This window comes from Vigna unguiculata, chromosome 3, assembly GCF_037176805.1.
Source record: "Vigna unguiculata cultivar grain cowpea cultivar isolate G323 ecotype 2 chromosome 3, ASM3717680v1, whole genome shotgun sequence".
Classification (NCBI taxonomy): domain Eukaryota; kingdom Viridiplantae; phylum Streptophyta; class Magnoliopsida; order Fabales; family Fabaceae; genus Vigna; species Vigna unguiculata.
Genome location: NC_140794.1, coordinates 61,530,988 through 61,542,469, shown reverse-complemented (window position 1 = coordinate 61,542,469; position 11,482 = coordinate 61,530,988). Strand labels below are relative to the sequence as shown.

At 31.6% G+C, this 11,482-nt stretch overlaps 1 protein-coding gene across 3 annotated transcripts; it reads right to left on the bottom strand.

Annotated features, from left to right (window-relative positions):
- Window positions 1–3,050: 3,050 nt before the first annotated feature.
- On the bottom strand, window positions 3,051–9,547 carry LOC114177591 (Tetratricopeptide repeat (TPR)-like superfamily protein). Of its 3 annotated transcripts, XR_003603153.2 has the most exons (7): window positions 9,044–9,547; window positions 8,004–8,090; window positions 6,953–7,144; window positions 6,755–6,841; window positions 6,586–6,657; window positions 3,343–5,348; window positions 3,051–3,234 (listed from the first exon to the last, which is right to left on the bottom strand). XR_003603153.2 is itself a non-coding variant. In XM_028062995.2 (6 exons), the coding sequence occupies exons 1-6, from the start codon at window positions 9,245–9,247 to the stop codon at window positions 3,402–3,404; spliced, it is 2,589 nt and encodes an 862-aa protein (XP_027918796.1). In that variant the 5' UTR covers window positions 9,248–9,547; the 3' UTR covers window positions 3,051–3,401. The 3 variants fall into 3 exon arrangements, 2 of the variants coding, with proteins under 2 accessions (XP_027918796.1, XP_027918797.1); XM_028062995.2 differs by having other exon boundaries at window positions 3,051–5,348; XM_028062996.2 differs by having other exon boundaries at window positions 3,051–5,348; window positions 6,953–7,135; window positions 9,044–9,546.
- Between the last annotated feature and the right edge of the window lie 1,935 nt (window positions 9,548–11,482).

Below are 11,482 nucleotides of genomic sequence, written 5' to 3'. Positions count from 1 at the left end.
TCATTTTAACATAATTACATAAATGTTGTGATAAAATAAAAAATATATTGGAGATGCGAAATGATTTTCATGACAAACCAAATATTTAAAAGAAATAAAAAATAAAAATCATCCTCATTTAAATTATTAAAATATTTACAATTAATTAAGTAACCCTATATATATATATATATAGGGTTACTTAATTAATTGTAAATATTTTAATAATTTAAATGAGGATGAGAATATGGCGGGGACGGGTATTATGGCGGGGATATATTCATCCTCATCCCCATCCCCATACCCAATTGAAAAAATCGGGGATTCCCCATACACATACCCATACCCAGTCAATGCGGGGATTCCCCGTCAAAACGGGGACGGGTTCGGACAATACCCACGGGGACGGGTTTGTTTGCCATCTCTACTATTAAGTAATAATTATTTTCTTTCTTTCTTATTATCTCACAAGAAAGCATGCCAAAAACCACTATCACGAAGAAAACAAGTTAGTTTTGTATTGATTCAGCTTGTATACAACACATTGGTTTTACTTATCTGGCTAAAAATGTGTTAGACAAATATGTTGTTACGTCCTTTAATAATTTCTAGTTATTATTTGTGGTAATTTAGAGATTATTTTTATCCATCATCACTATTTATGAAATCATTTTTATTATTTAACATATTTTTAATTAAAAAATAAAAAACTCATCGATTTATATTAAATATGATATTATTTTTGCATTATTAAGTAAGAAATTAAATATTGATCACATTATTAAATAAAAATGACATTATTCAATTAAGGCACAAACTAAATTATAAATATTAAAATAGAAAACATAAAAATTCTAATTATTTAATAAATAAATAAAAATTAATAAAAATATAATTAAAAAATATATAAATTTATGAAGAACTTACAACTTAATTAAGTTTAAATTAATATATATATATATATATATATATATATATATATATATATATATATATATATATATATATATATATATATATATATTATGTCAAATATTAGTAGATATTGTCTGGATACATATTCTCATTTTTTTAAGAGATTTGAGGACGGGTACATATGTATATATTTGTTCGATCTCTTGTATATAATCCTATACTCATCTTAATATACATCTTTTTCTTGTTTAAATTACTAAATTTCTCATTATTATTATTATAATATATATATATATACTCTTCTAATTGTTTGACTTATATAAAAAAATTCACTTACATGTAGAAGACCTTTTCCCTCTCAATGAATCAAATAATTTGTAAGTTGTACATTTGATTACTTTTACTCCTTCTAAATTTTTTATTTATTTTTTATTTGTTAGCATAAAAATATTTAGCACTTAAATTCAAGTATTCAATTGCATTGTAATATAATATAAAAAATTTATCCTTTTTATTATTTTTATCCTTAATTTTTGTTTTATTCAAAAAAAAAAAATCTCACTAAAATAATTTTTATTATTTTCAGTAGTTCAACTATTTGAAAAACTTTCTTAAATTTTCAAGATAAATTTCATAAATATACAATATAATTTCCATCTTATATACATTTAATTGTACAATTTTTTTTCTTTGATCACGGAATGAAATAAGAAAAGTTTATTAATAAACATAATAAATATTTTTCGTCAATAAAAAAAAAACTATTCATTAAACATATATGCTTAGGTATTACTTTTAGTATTTATGTGCATATCTCTAGCTGTCCATCTACACCAGGAACATTCATTATTTATAATTAAATTCATAAATACTGTATAAAATTTTTGACCACACAACCGCATAGTTCCTTTAAACATTCATTAATAAACGTGCAAATAAAAAATTGTATATACTATTTTTATTTGAAATCAATATAAGAATTTTATATATATATATATATATATATATATATATATATATATATAAAAGTTTTTTACAACTATCACGTCATTAATTTCATATCTCACTATAAACTTTTATATAATTATATTAAAATATATATACACGTAATCAAATTTTATGTTGGTATATTTTATCGTGGCCTAATATATAATTATTTGTAGATTAAAATCATATTATTTAAATTTTATAACGGCCAAATTGACGTTTATTTCATCTTGAGTTTAATGTTAATCTTGAAAGCAAATGCATCTATAAATAAACAGGCGACCAAGTAATTTTAGCAACCGAAAAATTGACAAGATCTTAAATCAATTATTTAAATTACTCTATATTACACGAATTGAGAGACACAGGAGCATGATGGAATATGTAAATCACTACAATAAGAACTAGTATTTAACTAGTAACATTTGCGGATAAAAATACTTACTCATGAAGTGATTATTTGAAATTGAATTACTAATACAGTATAGGTAGTTATCAATATCTTCTAAAAAATACAAAACAATAAGATAGAATGACAAAAAAATAGGGGTTACAATGTTTTACTAAGATGAGAATAAAAACACCGAAGGGATATTTGCTGACATGTACCGAGGTTTAAGATATAAATTTCTTATATGATGTGTATGAACTTGTCTCGTTAGTAAGAATCAATAAACAATCGATATAAAAGTGTTAATAAAATAATTTGATTGCAAATCCAATGATTTGTAATCTTTAAAATTTCAATATCAAATTGTAAAAGAAAAAGACTACTAAAAAGCAAATAAATTATACTTAACTAAACACGGGAAAAAAAACCAATTATCTCGACAACAAGATTAAGAATTTTGCTCAAGGTATATTTTAACATAAGCAAAAGAAAAAAACAACTACTATCAAAAATAAAATATTAATTTAAAAACATCATTAATCATCTTCATAATAAATAATTATAAAAAACCAATGGGGTACCAAGGGTACCTGGTCCTACTAATCAAGTAATAAAAAGAACACATTCTATACAAATAATCGTTGCCATGTTAAAATACGAGTCACCAGCCAGTACATAACATATATACATTAGCAAAAAGCACAAGACACGATCAAATTCATCTGGATAATAACACCCGCGGAGTGAATGAGAACGAGAAAGAACGAACTCCATAGGATTGAAAATGGAATTCCGAAATAACTATCAACCTTTCAGTTTTTTCAATATAAGCACAAGGACATGACCTCTATTCTTGAATATAAACCAAATTAGCCTCTAAAAAGTAAAAACACAATCCGAATCTGATCTACACCTCAAATTTCAAAGGTGGGCACCAGCACTAACCAAAACACAGCCACCACCTGTAAGTGAACCCTAAATTTGAGAATTATAAGGAAAATGAATCATAAAAAATTATTCTCTGAATTGAACTTATATATGTTACAAATGCTATGGAAGGATTAAACTACCTGCTAACTAACGCTGAGACGTTGGCCAGGCACAATGACAAAACCCAAGCATACAACACTCAAGAAGATTTATTCAATGTTACTCCACTAGGAAGGAACCTAATACGGCTACAACGTTTTAATTTGGTCAGAGCTTCCTGTGGCTTACCGAGCAAAAGATCCAAATAGACTGCAGTAAGTGTGGCTTCTGGACTGTTGGGTAATATGGACAACGCCTGTGTAATCAAAATACTGGATTTCTCAAACTCACCCTGCATTGCGGACATTACAGCAAAATTTGCATAAATTGTTGCTCGCGCCTCCTCTGGCTTGAGGAAAACAATACTCTGAGCGCCTTCAAGAGAAGAATTCTTGGCAGCAACGGATCCTACATTCAACTCTTCAAATTCGGCAGTCCTCTCTGGTTGCCATTTCTCACAGTCCTCAAGGCTGAAAGGCAAGTCAACATTGTTTCCCCCAGACAAATAAAATGACAAATGCTCAGCCGCTTCCTTTGGTCTGTTCAGCAAGCAGAGAGCCTCTGCTGCATAAACATGGCCTAGAAAGATGTAAATTCTGGAACATTCTGGAAGTTCTAAGAGAGATCTTGCAACTGATAGTGCCTTCAAAGGGTTGTCCAATTCCAGCTCCACATAAGCTAAATTAGCAAGAACAGCTTGTTTAACCAGTTGATTTTCTCTTTTACGGACATTCTCATAATAGGATAGGGAGTTCTGAACAAGCTCCTGACTATTTCCTCCCTTTTGCTCCTTAGTGTCCCCGTTTGCATTGACCTGACCTAAACCTACTCCTACTGAAAATGCCTTTGAATCAATGCCATGTAAGGTTTTAAGATTTGAATTCTTTGAAGGTGACACTTCACTTCCATCATTTTCCTCCACGGAAGAGTTAGAGGGCAAACCAGATTTCAAGCAATTTGCACTGTTGGAATCCAGCAAGTTCAGAGCATTCAAGAGGCATTGCCGGGCAAGGGACATCGATAACTTGAGTCGCCCATCTTCACTTGGACAAGAATCATCCTCTTCAGATGAGTCCATATGTCCCTTTCCTGGAATCTGATCTTCCACGACTAGTTGCCTCCATTTTCCAATTCCAACAACACACACTCCTACCCCCAACTTATCTGATGGGACCCGACTTGATTTGATGAGGCCCTTTTCTAAAGCCATCAAACAGCATTCTGAGAGTCTGAGCCACAAGAGAGGTTGTTTGTAAAAGACCAGACTTGCCTTCTGGAAACATCGAGCAGCAAGTATTGGCTTCCCACATGCTAAGTACTGCACACCACAATTATAAATTATAAGGAGAGAATTGTCCTGTGAGAAAGTGGGTAGCTTTAAAGATTGATCCTTTCGCAGTGATGAGCAATTGGTTAATGCCTTTGAGAAAAATAAAGAGGACGTCTGATATTTTCCAAGCTGATAATAAATGCAACCAAGATTGTTGTTGAAAATGCTTGAAAATGCTGTGTCTGTTCTATTATTTGATGCCATCAATAGCTTTACAGCTTTGCGGTGGTTACCACGGGCATATTCAAGCTGGGATTTCAAAAGAAGAGCCATTGATGAATCTCTTCCACGTGCAATGTTCATGGCCAGCTTGACTTCTCGTTTTGCCAGCTTCAAGTTCCTAGTAAGAAGTAGAAACCTAACCTTGTAAAGTTGCAATTTAAGCTTTAAATCAACAGTAGAAAACCTGTCAACCAAAGCCCTTGAAATGTCATTTGAAGATGGGCCCATTGGCCTTGCTAAATTTTGTCCACCCATATCCAAAATCATGGCTTCATAATCAAGTGTATCCTCAGACAAAGCTCTGGATAGATGATTTTCAGATGCATTTGCACTTGACCCTAAGTCAGAACTGGATGCATCAGTAGCTGACGCACTAATGGCAACAGGTGCAGACTTGGTAACTAAATTTGCAGCTTGTTGCTGTGCTGTGTTCCCACTGTCACCTTGACTCACACTACTAACACCAAATGCTTTTTCCAGATAAGTCAACACATCCTAAACAATAACAGATTCCAGCTCAGAATAGTGCACTTGTACAATTAGAGAAACTAAAAAGATGCTTACGTCAAATTTTTAGGCCGCTCACAAAACAAATCATTCAGGATAAACATATACTACAACTAGCAGGGTAAGAGTTCAATAAATTATGCCAAGAAAGTTTAACATAGTATTTTATAAAAGAAAACCATCAAAAGCAAGTAAACTAAATCTTAATTTTTTCAGTTTGACCCAAGTTAAATAGAGATAATGGGGTATGGCTCTCGAATTAAAATTAGATCATCTCAGTTTAGTTCAAAATACGACCTCCTTATTGTGACCAATGTTATCAATTGCAGATTGTTAAATATGGCAGAATGTTAATAATCTGCTATATCATATAGCATAAGTAACATAATGGTTTAAATATATGATATACACACACATATCAATTATATATGTACAAAACACTAAGTTGTATGCAAATAAAGATAACATGCATAGAAGAAATTGGTATAACATTAACTCAAAAGTTCACTTCATTGAAGACTTGTCAAAGATGACAATAGGATCAGGACAAATGTTACAACCACAACAACTATAGTGGCCACAAGAGCACCCAGTGTTGCAATTATGGATTCAAGAAATTCCACTACACACTAGCGGCTACACAATAGTGCCACCGTAGTGGCTTTTTAACACTGGTTGAGATAAGCAGTAAAATATACCACCACCTACATGAAATGCACATTTTCTACATAAGGACCAAATGTCATGTCAGCCATGCCTAGAGTGATAGAGGTGTTATGTTACAAACTGAAATCCTAATAACCGATGTTATGGTTAATTTTGCAATCTGTAAATTAATTTCCTACCTCAGATGACCAAGCATTACACATTTAAGTATATATTCAAGCATAATAAAGAAAACATCGAAATAGCTACAGATAAAGGATTGAGACAGATCAAATGGACAGATGACCATTGAAAACATTCAGTGGGCATACCCAACACTGACTTGAGAAGAAAGATTTAGTTATCAACAGAGAAACGAGAGGTTCATGGTTGAACTGACCAATTATAAAATATGTAATAACACTCACAATATTCGGTTAACAAGTAACTAGCAGCACTAATATGTAAGTGAAAAAGAATAATACATTCATGCGACATGATAGAGAACAATGCATTAGGCAACAAGACTTGCAATAGTTAAAAAGTAAACAAACTAATCACAGTATCAAATAGAACTTACAGCTGATTTTGATGCATCATGGCAAGCAAGGCTAGCATCAAGCAGCAGAAGACAAATATGAAGAGCCGTTGTCTGCTTTAGAAAAGAAAACACAGTAGAGAAAAACAAAGCAATCAACATATCAGGGTAAAATTAAAACCAAAATCAAATCAAATCATCTATGACATACCTCATCTATAGGTTCAATATTTTGAAAGAGAGGTTCCAACACAGACAATGTCTTTGCATAGTCATGGAGATGGAACCAAATGATGGCCTAAAGATAATGAAATAAAAAAATACGTTAACATAGGTAATTAAAAGCATACATTAAAAGAAACAAAATGGGAAATAAATAAAATTAATATAAGGAGAAAAATGAACATACAATATTTAGCATTGCCACGGAAGAGTCAAATTCATCTGAATAGATGGTGCCAGTGCTGTTTGAACCTGAAAACTGATGTGCTGAAGCATTACTTCCTTTGGATCCCAAAACAACTTTATTTCCAACATTGTTAACTGACTCCCCTTGATCTCCCAAAGCTAGAGCAAGCTCATCATTTTTCCTCTGAATCAACTCCAGCAATAAAAAAGAATAAGTATAAAATTACAAATAAGTTGAGCTAAGGCTTCGAGCTACAATTACTTGATCGAAAACAAAATAAATCAATTTTGAGAGTAAAAATAAAACCTTCTGTTTCAACGTGATCCCCACCTGACCACTTCACCAGGGGGCAAACACGAGAGAAATGAGAACTTAAAGCCAACATAAAAAAAGTCTGAAGCTTAAACAACACTCCTGATTTCTACACTGAACTTCATCCGATAAAGTTATTCAACAAGGAAAACCTATTCAATATCCAAACACTTTGCACCACCGTTTCCTAACTCGTAATATTATTGTTGAGGTGGTGGGTGATATGTATGTCCAGTTTCCTCCTTTAAGAATATCATAAATAAGATACCCAAAAGAAGGAAGTTAGGAAACAAAACTATCCCCAACTATACATACCAGGTTCGAAAGGAAGTTAAATCTTGCCCACATCCTTATTCCAATGGAGACTTCTTTCGTTCAGAAAATTCATCTGAAATTATCAGTATCCAATAGGGCCTCCACGATCTTAAACACTCATTTCACTGATTCAAGCCAAATGCCAAGACAGCATTTCACTGACCCAGAAATACTTAAATGAGCCAGCATAAAGGCTCAGAAAAAAAATATAAAAGAGCCCAAACTATTTAGACCCAACTTCATTTTAATATTGCAAACTTAATATTGGGGTTAGTGTCATGCAATTCCAGTTTTTAAATCCATAAAGGTAAAAAGAAGTGGAAATGGTTTCCTTCAAATACATCCATGAAAAATAAAAGCTACTGACCATAAAAAATGTCAGTTAGCAGAAATAAAAAACAATGTCGAATTTAAAATAGCATACCTTGACACCATTTATTACTTCAAGCAACCGTTTGGGATCTGAACAACCGTCTCGGAAGAATTCCGCAATTGCAATATTATGAAGTACCTGAAATATTAGGATTTAAAACCTTAAACACTAAGATGTGGAAATAAAGGTTGCCTTACACAGTATCAAAAAAACAACATAAAGATAAGACAGCATTTGGCAGGTTACATTAAGTTGTTAACCCACCAAAGCAAGTCTTCCCTTGCTCATAACAGGCCTCAATAGGGTTAGCAGAGAATTTTATTGCTCAACAAACATTATTGCATTCTCAAATGCAATCCACAAAATAACAATATGCGTTGACTTAGTGTCGTTTGTACCACCAGTAGCTATCCCGCTTATCATGTTACCGTTAAGAACCAAAATTACACATCATGCTACTGGTATCTATCCGGCAAATCAGGTTACCACCAAAGAAACCAAACCAAAGTTAACAAAGTGACAAACAAATGTTGAACAAAGAAATATTTCCTTATCCATAAAATGAGCTAAAAACCCCTATCTCCGTTCAAACTTCCCATGTTGGAACCACTACAACAATTCCTTCTACAAGCCTTACAAATTTCTCCAAACGCCCGGCACTCTAAGTAGATACACACATCACATAGCGCAAATGCATTCTCATCAACGTCCACTGCAAGAAGCTCGCAACACAACTTAATCAGCTCATTCACTTTCTAATAGAGGAAATCCAAACAAACCAGGACGCAAATTCACATCTACAATCACAGTCGTTACACTGCATCTGCAAGTGCTCACTAGCTATAGTTCCAGCTAGGTACCGAAATTGAAATTCAGCTCATAAAATAAAGAACCGAACAAACAGATCAATCACCTGACGCATATTAATTAGTGTAAAGTAAACAGTAGCACCGAGCAAAGAAGCAAGAAAAAACAAACACCAAAGAAGGAGCGTCAATCAATAACTACGAGCACGGAGCAGCAGATAAAGAAATGAAAAGATGCCGGTTAGATCACTATCGAGGGGGAAATGGTAAAGAAAATTCAAGTACCTTGGGATCATCCTGCTTCTTCTGCAGGAGCTGGTTCAAGACCTCGGCGCACTCGGCGAACTTGCCAGACTGGAAATGCAACGCGGCATCTTTGGCGAGTGCCACGGCGACGGTGAAAACGCCGTCCTCGGTCTCGGTGCCGGAGGAGGCGTCGCGGTTGGCGGTGGACGACGGGGAAGACGACGGTAAATCTCGGGATTCCATGTCGAGATCGAGTAATCGGATTGCAAATCGTTATGGGAGAGGGTTTTGGGGAAGAAAGAGATGAAAAGCCCTAAAGTTGAGTGAAGAGATGCGAAGTGAGATGAATCTGAATTACATTCAAAATCAAAGTAAAGAGAGAACTATAGTTGACAATTTTGAAGTGAGAAACCCTAGGATTTGCTTGCTTCGATGGTATCTGGTTTTGCTGTGATAGAGAGAGGAAAGAGTGATACAAGGAAATGAAAACCTATTCGCCGAATCGGGGGAGGTTCAGATAGAAAGAGAGTGGAAGGTTTTTTTAACATTTTTTTCTTGTGACATATAAATGGGTTAAATTAAAATCAGCACATCATCATATCCGTTTATCTTCTTCAACTGACGTCCCCAATCCCTAATGGACTATTTTACTTCTTTTTTCTAAAACGTAGATAAAAGTAAAAAGTTTTTTCTTATACTTAATATTTTGTTTTTTTATACCTAATATTTTGTATTAATATAGTATACAATGTTTAAGAACTTTTATCTTCAAGAACAAACTACAGAACTCTCACAACAAATTATTTTCATCAATAACTCGAAGAAAGTAAGAAAAAAATAGTTATAACATAATAAATTTATAAATTATCCTAATTAATTACTATTAAGTTGATTCTATTAATTTGAAAAGTGCAATGATTATGATCTTACACATCATATTATTTTTTTATTTTATTGATTTTTAAAAGTCTTTTACAAGTTAAATACAAAAAAATAATCTTCTCGATCATGTTTTCTTGACGCAATTTATTGGTATTATTTTCTCGCTATTGTCTTTTTAATATTTTCTTATCAATCAAATTTCTCGATTTTATCTTCTCAACCTTTTTACATTTTTATCGAAAACCAAATCATCACTTAACATAACTAAATGGATATTAAACATAACTAAATAGATATTAAACACAAAGCAAAATCTAAGAGTTTGTTCTTTTATAAAGATGAATTTGAAGAAGATGATTGAATGAATTTGAGTTAATTTGGAAATAAAACTTTTATGTTTCTTTTAAATGATTTGGAGGTGAGAGTGGGTAGATTTAGAAGTAATTTTACTTATGTGATAGATAAAAAATAAAATTTTAATAGATTAAAATATAAAATTACTATTTTACCTTTATATTTAAATTTAATATATTATTACTGTTATTATTATTATTATTATTTATTTTTACTAATTATTATTATATATTATTAATATGGTTATTATTTATTATTATTTTTATTTATTACTATATCTATGTATATATATTCAATCACGTTAAAAATAGTGGTAAATAAATGTTTCACGTCAAAAGCAACGCTTCATGGAGGGATATCAAAGTAAATAAACACTTCACCCTCACAAATCTCTTCTCCTCGTTGGGATGAAAAATGAACCAAATCCTGCAAATCCATCATCCCTCTTATGTTCAAATCCCTGAAAGATAACACACTAAATCCCTTCAAATCCATGTTTTCTATTCCCCTCACACAGGAAATCATTCGAAAGGAACACAACATGGTTTAATTTAGTTGTGATCGAGTTATCCCTAATCACCTAAATGACAAAAGTTCAATAAAAAACTCTATAAATGGGTAAATAATTTATTAAAAATGGTTAAAGTGTGAGTTAATGTCTCACATTAAATAAAATAGATAAAATTAAATACTATATAAGAATTAAGACTCATAAAATTATTATTTTAAAATTTTGAGATTAAAGTGGTTTATATATATATAATTATAAATCATATATATTTATCTATCTGATGACAAACTATGGACACAGCAAACTATGGACACAGCAACTGAGGTTGACAACCGAAAATCAGAGTAAATGACAGTATATTGGTTTTGTGAGGTTGATTCGACCTTATAGAAACATTATCTAAAAATCTAAAAATATTAATTAAAAAATTTCCATATATTTTAGATTAAAACACATTTTTATTCCTATATTTCCATTTTAATATTTTCTTACGACTATATTATTCAGCTTATCACCTTGAGTTTTGATTGTTTTGTTTTGTATAGGTATAATATTTTTATTAACCCAAACTATTAAAAACTTTGTAAAATACAACTCGTTTAATTTCAAAACTAAATAATTAAATTAAGTTTTTTATAAAAAATATGATAACTGGATTTTTTAAAGAATAATAAATTTTCAATATCATTAATCGTAAGTTACTTGAGATAACATCGTTGCTGGAACTTAGA